The 11,041-nt window shown below is 48.8% G+C and overlaps 4 protein-coding genes across 4 annotated transcripts; 1 reads left to right on the top strand and 3 right to left on the bottom strand.

The window, feature by feature from the left end:
* Positions 1–2,310, bottom strand: HO133_009310 (uncharacterized protein; the record flags this gene model as incomplete). The annotated part of the gene is made up of 2 exons (XM_037300171.1): positions 1–2,128; positions 2,225–2,310. The coding sequence occupies 2 exons, from the start codon at positions 2,308–2,310 to the stop codon at positions 1–3; spliced, it is 2,214 nt and encodes a 737-aa protein (XP_037154997.1).
* A 1,095-nt stretch (positions 2,311–3,405) lies between these two features.
* On the bottom strand, positions 3,406–6,186 carry HO133_009309 (uncharacterized protein; the record flags this gene model as incomplete). The annotated part of the gene is made up of 3 exons (XM_037300170.1): positions 3,406–4,629; positions 4,686–4,958; positions 5,161–6,186. 3 exons carry the CDS (start codon positions 6,184–6,186, stop codon positions 3,406–3,408), a joined length of 2,523 nt encoding a protein of 840 aa, XP_037154996.1.
* A 320-nt stretch (positions 6,187–6,506) lies between these two features.
* HO133_009308 (uncharacterized protein) lies at positions 6,507–7,048 on the top strand (the record flags this gene model as incomplete). The annotated part of the gene is made up of 5 exons (XM_037300169.1): positions 6,507–6,537; positions 6,608–6,630; positions 6,683–6,778; positions 6,862–6,931; positions 6,984–7,048. 5 exons carry the CDS (start codon positions 6,507–6,509, stop codon positions 7,046–7,048), a joined length of 285 nt encoding a protein of 94 aa, XP_037154995.1.
* Positions 7,049–7,272: 224 nt separating this feature from the next.
* HO133_009307 (uncharacterized protein) lies at positions 7,273–10,009 on the bottom strand (the record flags this gene model as incomplete). The annotated part of the gene is made up of 11 exons (XM_037300168.1): positions 7,273–7,457; positions 7,509–7,913; positions 7,973–8,087; positions 8,139–8,176; positions 8,227–8,400; positions 8,559–8,620; positions 8,754–8,958; positions 9,026–9,211; positions 9,264–9,273; positions 9,335–9,520; positions 9,575–10,009. The coding sequence occupies 11 exons, from the start codon at positions 10,007–10,009 to the stop codon at positions 7,273–7,275; spliced, it is 2,001 nt and encodes a 666-aa protein (XP_037154994.1).
* Between the last annotated feature and the right edge of the window lie 1,032 nt (positions 10,010–11,041).

Below are 11,041 nucleotides of genomic sequence, written 5' to 3'. Positions count from 1 at the left end.
TTACTGATACTCCAATTGCCTGCCAGGGCTACCCTCCTCATCTTGAACCTCCCCAAGCACCTCTCCCTGTTTCAATTCCAGGGTCTCTTGGCCCACCCGGCTCATGTACTCTTGTCCAATGTCGCGTACCTCGTCCACAGCGTTGATGCTGAGATGGCGTTCGAGGTCCGGGTTCAACCGTAGTGTTTCCTCCCACCCATTGTAGTCGATTGTCAGTTCATTCAACTCGTAGGGTTGTGGTAGCGATTGTGCTTGCTCATCGAGTTCATGATGGCCGCCACCGAGATCGTCCGGGTGTTGGTCAAGGTAATCGTGCTGATTGAACTGCTCCGGATGCTGGATAAGCTGGTGCTGAGGCATCATGTTAGCTTGAGGTGCAATCAGGGGTGCCTCGTAGGATGACTGGGAGTCCTCAGTCTGGGCGTAGGACAAATGGATCTGGCCGCCGGTGAAGTCTTGGGATGTTGAAGCTGTGACTGGAGCGTCGACCATTTGATACGGATACTCGTAGAGCTCGGAGGCCTCTTGGTACAAGGACTCTTGCGAGTGATACATGACTTCCTGAGATCCGTAGCATTCCTGCGAGCCGTCTGCGAATTCGGGAGGTCCGTAAGACTCGTGGGAAGCCTCAACGATATCGTGATGCTGGTAGAGAGAGTATTCAGAGTTCTGAGAATCGAGAGAACCCAAGGTAGGGTAAGCAGAGTCTTGTGATTGGAAGGAAGACTCTTGAGAAGGGTACAATGGGTAGATCGAATTCGAGACCGACGAGGGGAACAAGGTGGAGGTCGAAGACGGGAAGGAGTGGCTTTCCGGAGTCGGCGTCGTCGATGGTGAGCTGTCTTCTGACAAAGGAGCAGGGATGAGGTCCTCTGTTGGATATGCAGAGAAGATGCTGGGCTGAGCAGTGTAGTGTGCATCGTATGGTGATGCCGCTTGAAGAGTCGTGTCAAGTGTCATAGGAGGTTTTTCAGCTGTGGGATGTGGGGACTGGATCTCGTACGCCGACAATGGCGCATTAAGTCTTCGCCAGCTTGTTGTGGCTGCCTGCCCGCTTTTTGCTGTACTGAACTTCCACAGGAGGATGGCCATTCTTTGCGGCCGGTGATTGTAGACTCGATGCGTAGCCCAGATCTCTTGCATCACAGATATTCCTTGAATTCTTTCAATGGCGCGTTCCCCTTCTTCTCTGATCAATTTAGGGTCTCCAATGTTATCCATCATGCTTTTCCTTATGATCATGCTGGAGAAGACCCAGGCCCACCATCTGCCTCTGAAGGCTATTTGACCAAGCTTAGCATCGTCCGTTCCCTCGACCTGTGAGCTGTCCAAGTTGTCGGCCGATGGCTCTGAGAATTCTGTAAGATCTACCGGACAACCATTCTGTTCGTAGAACCTTGGATATGAGCGCCATTCAGTGAAATGCGCACCCTGACTGAAATGCAAGGAGAGCTTAATTGCAAGGCTTGAAGGGTGATAGTGGTCCATCAAGCTCAAGTGAGTATCAAAGAGGAAAATTGGACACTCAATCTGTCCTCTGTCATAGTCAGCAGCCAACGGAGGATACATTTCACGCCAATTTTTGACATCCGCTAGCGTTTTGGGGGCCGAAGCCATTTCGCTCTGTAGTGACGTGTAAGAATGAAGAGGAGCTTCGCTATCACATTCTGTTAGAGTCATGGCAAACTCCAAGACGCGTCGTATCGTAGGACCCGGGTACATATTGGATGTTAGGATCTCGATCGGTGCTGGGGGTCGGTTGGAAACACGACGATACGATGCTTGCGAAGGTTGATACTCGGATGCATCATCGTACTCCAAGTCTCCGTAATCACCCGCGGTCTCTTCATGGGCAGTACTACTATGTGCTTTCTTGTTCGAATTCTCCGCTTTTATGTCAGCGACGAGGCTCATCCCTGAAGTTGAGCAATTAGCATCTTCAGGCTGGGACTTTGGACCATCAGACCCACAGAGTTTGTTCTCCCCCAAGAAAGCCTTTAAGACTTGGAGGTGACTAGACACCTGCTTCCGAACACGCGTTACCCCGGTTCTCTTATAGATATAATCTGCAATGAACTCGTTGCCTCCGCTCTGTTTGCCATGGAGCTCCCTCTTCTTTCGGCCTCGTCTTTGAAACAGGCGTATAGCTATGAGATGCCCGTCAGTGAGTATCGGAATGGTCTCTTCATCGTTAGCACAAACCAATTTGAAAAGCCTCTTCTACCCTGTCTGGCCAAATTTCAGCCTTTGATCCCTTTTCCCTGCATTTCGCCCGATATGCTTGATATCTCGGTGTCTGAAATTCGACATGCCAGTACAGAAGTCCCTTCGGTGACGACCACGGTGAGTGTTGCTGTCGTCTTGGGTGTTCTGCTTTGATAGCAGCTTGTGCTGAGTTATGGGGAGGGTTGACAAGAGAAGACACGGGTCTGAACCCATACTTCTGAGTATCTCCCGTCTTCAAGTCGATGATGCGTGGTTGATATAAACTCGATCCCACGTTCCCCGAACTCGGCCGAAGTATGCCATATTTACAATCAGTTGCGGGGTGACCACGCTGCTTGCAGCGCAAGCATACATGGGGCAGACTGCAAGCAGAACAGTCATCACCACGATTGTAGCTCTTGCATATCTCAGGGGGTTGGGTTTCCGCAAGGTTCGTCGGCGTGGAAGGGAGGCCAACTGCATTTTCGGGGAGGGCAGGAGCATTGGACAGCAGGACGAGTGCATTCGGATGTAGCTCCATGAATGTAAGCAGTGAGGATAAGGAATGGAGGATGACTTTATCGGAGGTATGCAACAGACACTATTAGGAATGATGCTTTTTTAAGTATGCACAGGCTACTATATCAGGACGGAGGTGGTGTTTAGTAGAACTGCTCCTTTTCAATATACAATCGAGATTAGTGCCAGGTGTAGAGAGGCAATTAAACACGACTGAGTCGTAGATGTGCTGAGATGCCCTCGATCAGCGCACTAGACCGCAAAGAGCTTGCTCTAAGTCGGCAGATCTTGTATTGGAAGCCTTACTTGCAATCTCCAATTGCAGAATCCAACCTGGTTCAAGCAAGGGATAGAGCTGGCCTTGCCAGATGAGGCACGAGAATGGAAGCGCTACCATGACGACGACCATTCTTGGGGTCCATGACGAGGAATGGCCGGTTGTTGACACAGAGATTGGACCCTTAATTCTCACAGTGGCCAAGGCGGTGGAATGAAATGAACAAATAAGAGATCAAGTCGAAGACTCAATTGATACTCATCTGACAGTGGGATTGATATAAAGCTGCGATGCTTTGAAGGTCATGTCTAGCAAGCCATGCAAGGGGCGGGGACCTATAGTTCGTCAATCTTCGTGAGGCCAAAGTCGCAAGGTACAAGTCACAGGTCGTCTGCTCCTTGAAATCAATCTTGATCGTCGTCGCCTCCTTCGACATGGAACTTCTTTCGGCCCGAACCTGTCAATCTCTGCAATGCAACCTTATCGGCTTGTTTACCGACTCTTTGCTGCATCCTCTCAATTTCTTGCTCAGGATCGACAGCGTCCTCAGCAGCAAAGTCTAAAACCAATTTTCTACCCAGTAAGTGCGTATCTCTCAATGCGTCAATTGCGTTTTCAGCTTCTCTGGCCGTGACGAAATCTGCAAAAGCAAACCCCCGCGTAGAGCTATCAAACTTCTTGGGTACTCGAACAGATCGCAGCTGGCCGTAAGATCCAAATAGTGATCGGACATCTTTTTTGGAAGCTTCAAACGGCAGATTTTTGATGATGATCTTGGTGTTTCTGGCCGCCATCTTCTTGGCCTGGTCTTCCTTCCTACGCTCTTCCGCCGCATCTATAGCCTTATGCGACGCTCTAATGAGGAGCTCGTAACTATCAAGCCTGTAACCGTCCATAGCTGCGAGAGCTGCTTGGGCATTACTCTTGGAACGAAATTCGAGGAATCCAAACCCCATGCTCAAAAGCTGCCCTGGCTTCTTCGGGTCGGGCTTGGTCTTCACCTTAGCCGACATGAAGCCCTCGAGAGGCTGAAAGACCTCACGCAAGCGTTCTGTAGTAGTCGAAAAGTTGAGATTACGGACGAAGAGTGTCGACGTATGGGCGGATCCAGGAGCATCCTTGCTTTCCAGCAATTCCGTCGAGGAAGGCTTCGCACCCTGAGACTTTGCAGATTCATCTACCCGGCTGTCTGGTAGGCCCTGCACATCTTGGAATAGATTTTTGGGCGCTTTCTCGAGAAATAATACGGAATCCTTAAACTTCCTATAAGCTAGACTGGCGAATGCTGATCGTGCATGATCAGACTGGTCATACTCCACAATAGCAATGGTGCCAGATGGCGGCATTAGTAATTTCTTTGTTTGGCCGTGAGCTTCGAAAAGCTTCTTCAGCTCTTCTGACTTTGTACCATAGGAAAAGTTTTTGACCAGGATTGCGGTATCCCCACGCTCTTTTTTCTTGAAGGCTTCTAGATCTACACCATGATTCGTGAAGTAAGATTTAGTCTCTTGTATAATATGGGTTTCAGCATGTGCTTGCTTGACTGCAGTGTCTGAGCAAGTTGGATCCAACAATTCGGATTTTGCTACGCCAAGTCGATCAGAGATCGATGACATGATAGCATTAGACTAGGAAAACACTCGTAAGCTTTACGAAAGAGGCTGTTCCGCCATTCTAGACTCACATTCATATACATTGAGTTCCAATTGAAGGTAGAAGAAGCCGCATCAGCTTTGCGCTTGATTTGTTGTTGTTTCTTTAGTGGCAGCTTTGAAATAGCAAATTCATCTAAAGCAGTCTCTCTCTTTGCGTTGCCTGGCATCAAATGCAGTAAACGGCCTTGGAAAGGTTTTCGGTCCAGGATATGAAGCGCCTTCGTAGCTGCTACCGGTTCTGTATACTGAACGTGGGCAAACCCCTTATTTTTGCCAGACCGTGAATCAATAGGAAGGTGCACCTAAACATCATCAGCACTCGAAAACAAACAAGCTCTGCCTGAGGGATAAGAGAAAATGCGGTTCGTTCTTCAGAATCAAGATGTATCTACTAAAATACTCTTCCTGGTAACATCACATGCATAGCATAAGCTGTCCCTATCTGGAGGTTCATCACAAGAACTCAATCAAACACAAAACATAGTCATATAGCCCTGGGCTTACCTCTTCAATAGTCCCGCGACCTCCGTTCTCAAAATGCTTCCGTAGGTCTTCCTCGGTAGTTGTGTACGTGAGGTTCCGCACAAATAGCCTTCCATTACCAGCGGCTTTATCGTCAAGTGCGGCTCCTTCGACCTCTAACCCCTCGTCGGTCTGGAAACTTGCACCTGATACACTTCCCTCTTTGACCAGCTCTGGAAACTCATATAGGCCTATCTTCTCTGTTGGAGCGTCCTCTGGCAGCACTGTAGGTTGCACGTCATCGTCGTCCACCAACCCGAGCAATCTGCTAGTCCGTGATCGAAGCCAGTCAGCGTCTGAGGCTGCTAACGATTTGGCCAATGGCTCCTGTGTAGCTTCTTGGGAGAGGTCACAATCACTTGGGACTGTCCTCGCATCCATGCTAGGCAATTCCACTGATGCTGGAGGCTCAGCAGGCATCACATTTTCGTCCTCACTTTTCCCTTTTTTCTTCCTTTTTTTTGGCACGTGGTCGTAAACCTCATCGCTTTGAGCTTCTCGTGTCACCGTATTTTCAGCTTTTGAACTAGGCCGTGCAGAGACTTGCGCCATTGCGGCATCTTGGTTTTCCCAAATTTTTGACCTGGAGGGCGGTTGCATCACTTCCAGGAATTCCCGCAGCTTGGGTTTGCCTCCATCTTCTGCTGGACCTTGACGTTTTCGCTTCTTTTTCTCAACGCTGTTAGTATCCGTTAGACTCTGCTCCTGAGATTCTGCGTGCTCTCTCTTGCTACTGTTGGCGGAATTGATGCCTGGTCCCAGGGCATACTGATCTTTGACCGAACGAGCGAGCTCGACGCCAATCTTTGACATACGGACGAAGGATTTGTTGTGATATTTGACTGCTTTTGCAGCATCTTCAGGCGTCTTATAACCCACATATCCAATGCGCCTATGAGGTATGAATTTTGCATCTGTGATTGCAGACTGCTTCGAGAAGTGCCGCTTGAAGTCATCAGCACTCAGATTTGGGGGGAGACCCTTGACAAATATTCTCGAAGACTCCATCGCTTGCAGATGTTGAAGATTGCGCACTTCTAGAGTCCCGATAACCATCATCATCTTTCCTGAGCGCGCTGGTTTGGCTCGGTAATTTTACGCGGAGCTAAGAAACGGAACTACCCGAACAGAAGTCAGCCCTATCAGAATCGTTCTCAGGACGCATCTAGCACTTTGGGCGACAAAGCATCTCTCCGTTTCATACAGCGCTTAGCCGAAGCACCATATTTACCCTGTCCAAACGCGAAGTTTGCGTTCTGCAAAGAATAGAAGTCACTTATAGGCCTGCTCGAAAGCTTGGACTCACAGAGTGCTCGACAACAGTCGTGATGGCAACTGAGAAGAAGGAGAAGCTTGACGGTACCTACCCTTTTCTCTTCCTTCTGCTAGGTCTGCCAAACCTTTGTAGCACCTACTGACATCCTTCCAGCGCAGGTCAAATCTGCCGATATGGTGATTACAGCCCCATTCCTCGAAAGCGGTAGCGACACTCACGACTTCCTAGAGCGAGGAAATGCAGCGACAAGCCGTGGAGGTAGCCGAGGAGGCCATGTCTAAATTTCAAGTCGAAAAGGACATTGCACAATACATTAAGAAGGAGGTACGTGGACATACAGGCCGTCTTTTACAGTGGAAGATACCGGAGCTGTATTTGAGCACGAAGCCTGACAATAAGTGTATCAGTTCGACTCTCGCGCAGGGGCTACATGGCATTGCATCGTTGGAAGGAATTTTGGAAGCTTCGTCACACACGGTACGCTCCTGCAAAATGCATACGGATGATCCGTACGCTGACAGCGACATAGAAACGAAGCACTTCATCTACTTTTATCTTGGACATTGCGCAATTCTGCTTTTCAAGACTCAATGATTTTGGAGGCTGGTGGGCAAGAAGCGACACTCGACTACGGAAAAGCTGGGATCTGAGCTGAATAAGATGCCACTGCGTGGAGTTTGGAATCTGCATATGACTCAATGGAGACTTACTATCTGCGCATAACAAAATGCAAATACATGGCGTGAACGAAGAGTGCGTATAATTATCAAGACCGTGACATTCGTTAACCATCAATTTTTTTCTTCCCCACCGAAAGATCATTCTTTTTTCTCCATCGCGACTTCGCGCACCTTGTCGCTCTCTTCCCTAGGCGATGTCGACCCGTCGCTCCCTTCCATGGCCCTTCCTCTGATACTCGCCCCACCCTTCCCGCTCAAGTCTCGTACAATACCCTTGAATGTGTTGGCCATGCTGTGCCTTCCTTCCCAAAGCGGGAACAGTCCTACACAGAACGAGCTGCAGAATAGCCACAATATACCCACGGAAACCCAACCGGTGAAGAACTTTTTGCTGAAGATATATCCAGTACCGTACAAGGGCATGGGCCACAAGATGAGTAGCGCAAGGGTCAAGATCCCGGTCATGCTCTTAGCAATGAGGGATGCCCGTTGAAGCTTCTTTTGTTCCGATTCAAAGTCAGCCGCTGACATGCCGGTAACACCTGGAATCTCCTCCAGGTCTGTATGCGCCGCAGCTGCAATGTCCTCGTCATTGCCCAGACGAATCGCAGCCATCGATTTGTAATCGTAGTTCTGGGGACCGAAAGCATAGGTCAAAATTGGGATGAAGACAAGGGGCGACAACAGGGCGACGACGTTTCCGGCCAGCATGGGATTATTGCTACCGGTGCTCGTAACAGACAGGTTGCCAAACTCCTTTTTGGCAGTCACAAGCCAAGCTTCGGTATTGTGTTAGTTGACTGGTCTTCTGGAGTCGAGATGTGGCAATCGGACGCACCAATAAGGGAGCAAGTAAGGCCCAATATGGGGGAGAGAGTCGCGGCGAAAACATTCTGCTTTTTCCACATCAACGTCAAAACTGCTGGAAGTACAGCAGACGATATAATAACGCCCTGTCTTGCCGTTAGAGACTTTGACACAATTATCGCAAAATGATCAACTACCATCATCAGGTATAGGTAACCCATGGAAATGCCGATATCTGCACAGTAATCAGTGGGTATCTGCCGGTAGACTGCTATGGATACTAACAGTAAAGCCCGGTTGAAAATGCTGCCAGTAGAATGGCATACACGATCACAAAAGAATGAGCCATGTTAATCAACATCTTGCCAGAAGCCCTAGGGTTAAAATATGTTTGGTAGATATCATAAGTAAATATGCTGCTGACAGCGATGTATTCAGAAGAGGAGGCTGATGTGACAGCTATGAGGGTTTTGGAGTCAGCATCTTCCCTTCCGAGCAGAACACCGAGCGATGAGACAATTCAAAAGGGTATTAAGGGCTTTTTTGCTCTCAGAAAATATCTTGCAACGCGCAAAGGAGTCCGTGAGAGGAAGAAAGCGCTCCGAGAATGTACTTGCCCATAAAGATCAGGAGCAGCGTTGCAGCCGCGCCACCCTTTCCCAAAAGAGCAACAGCAGCACTTTCAAAGTTCGGAATCAGCAGTCGTTCTTTGCACGAAATTGAGGCATGTAATATAATGGAGAAGTACTAGTACTCGCTGAATATGTCTTACGACACGCAAGGCCGTACGCATCTGGGGAGAAAACACTTACTAGGGGAGGACCAAGCCCGCGGTAACATCTTCATCCGCCATTCGTGAAGGAAATGTTGGGAAGACTGGGTTAGATTCCAGAGCAAGCGCCGAGAGGCCCATCGTGGTCGCCGCAAGCCATGGAATAGCGAACCAACTGAGGCCGCCCATCACGTAACCGGGAAGGGCATGAACAGGACTCGCCGCGATGGCTTTGTTGTAGTAGCCTTTTATGGATCGTCAGGAAAGTACCTTGGGATGACCTGTATTCATGGAAGGATCCCAAGCACGTACCGTTGTCCATGAATACCGTGCCAAAATTTCCCACGAGATTTATCACGAAGAAAATGGCTCCTTCTTGTGACCGCATTGTCAGGTAGCTACCCTGGGCGTTGCCGGCAACTGGGTGGTCCCTCGCAGCCGTCACCAAGAGGTCGTAAACTTTAGCGGGACTTCCAAGATTGGCATCGGTGGTGTACGCTATATGAATGTGAACAGATCTTCACAAAATTAGTTCCGCAACAACAGTTACCTGTGAATGCCTAGACATCGAGGTCAGTAAATCTTGTACTGAGTCAGAACTTCCCGGGTGCAAGGACTCACGAAGATAAAAATGATGATCAAAATCATGACCGTATGAACGTAATCTGTAAGAAAAGTCGCTTTGATTCCTCCTGCAATCGTGTACAGAACAACCCCAATCGGTAAAAGAAAACAGGCTGCTGCGGTCGGCATGCCTGTAAGGGCGGTTACGACAGCAGAGCCTCCTGTTAGCAGTATAGCGGTCACCTTCAGCCGCTCGTTAGCCTTGGACTTCAGGTCGGCATAATTGTCTTGACGAACCAGAACATTGGTCATCAAACCAAAGACGGTGAAGACTAAGTGAGCATACACTCCATACCGAGCTCGAATAACCTCAAGGAAGGTATGAGCATTAGGTGCCTTCCTTTTCAACTCGATTGCCAAAGTCGCGAACAACAGGATCTGCACAGTAGCACCCGATGCATACCAGAAGGGTCCAGAGACTCCATAACGGTAGGCCACTCCAGAGGACTGGAGCAATGTGGCAGCCCAGGTCCAAGAAGAGACAACTGCACTTGCAACGAGACCTGATTTAACGGTTCTTCCAGCCGTGCTGAACATCTCCGAGGTCTGAACCTCCGCCTGGTACCTCTTGAGGACATAAGTGGTGGTTATCATGCCGAGGGCAAAAGCAAAGCCCAGGCCCAGTACGATGCCATAGCCGAAGCCTGTACTGAGAGGAGGCGTTATTGGCATGATGAACGGGACAAAGCTGTGTGGTATTCGACGTGTCAAGGTTTAGAGCAAAGATTGGAATCAACTGGGAAACCCAGTCGCTGCATATAAAAGCTTCCGACGGATGTCGAGCTCTGCAACCGACATGAAGAGTCGGTTAAGATGGTAAAAGACTTTCAAGAAGTGGACGGCAGCAGTGAAGAATAGAAAAGAGCACGAGAGCAAAGGCAATATATATATGAAGATTGATCTACGTCTTACGGTACATACTCACCCCTTCCTTCGACTTGGACATCGAGATAAGAATGAGGCCGAAACTTTCCTCCTAAAGGCAAGAGCATGCTGAAGCTTCAAGCATGCCCAAAACGCCAGATGCATCTTCCATGCATAGAGCCACGAAGCATGAAAAAGATTGGTCGAGGTTTTCGATTGAAGAACAATTAGCTTATCTTGCCAATGGCTGATAAGGAGGATCTGCTTCGATTCCTGTGTCACGAGGCAGATGATCGCCTACTCCAGCGTTGCTTGTCTTGGCATTTCGGCCTTACTTTTTGCTCTACCTTATCGTTTTCTTCTTTCTTTTTTTTCCCCATCTTCATTTCGGTACTTGTAGAGTAGACTGTTAACCTTCTACTGTATTCCATTGGGACTTCACGGGGGTGCGTATCGCTGTAGCGATCTACGATGTCAAAGCGACGCTTGGCCGTAGCTGCTATCGAACGTACCTCAGGACTTCATGGGGTGATCTTTGCATTACGCCACTAGGGCAATACCGTTACTAGTCACCAGCACTGCGTAGAAGGACCACCCCGTTGCTGGTGGCCTGCTCTACTTCTAGGTACTGACAAATCAGTGCATATCAACTCTTATCCGAGTGTATGCAGAACTTTCGGTATTTAGTTCAAAGTATTTAGTTCAAATATTAAGATAGAATACAAATTGAGTAGTAACAGGCAGTGGTTATCTGCATCGAACAGCGAACATCCTATCCAAGGTTGCCAAAAAAACCATCACTGCATTCATTCATGACATCGTTGAGTAAAGTCCAGCATC

This window comes from Letharia lupina, assembly GCF_014066315.1.
Source record: "Letharia lupina isolate WasteWater1 chromosome Unknown contig_6, whole genome shotgun sequence".
In the NCBI taxonomy this organism is placed as follows: domain Eukaryota; kingdom Fungi; phylum Ascomycota; class Lecanoromycetes; order Lecanorales; family Parmeliaceae; genus Letharia; species Letharia lupina.
This window is presented reverse-complemented; position numbering and strand designations above follow the sequence as displayed.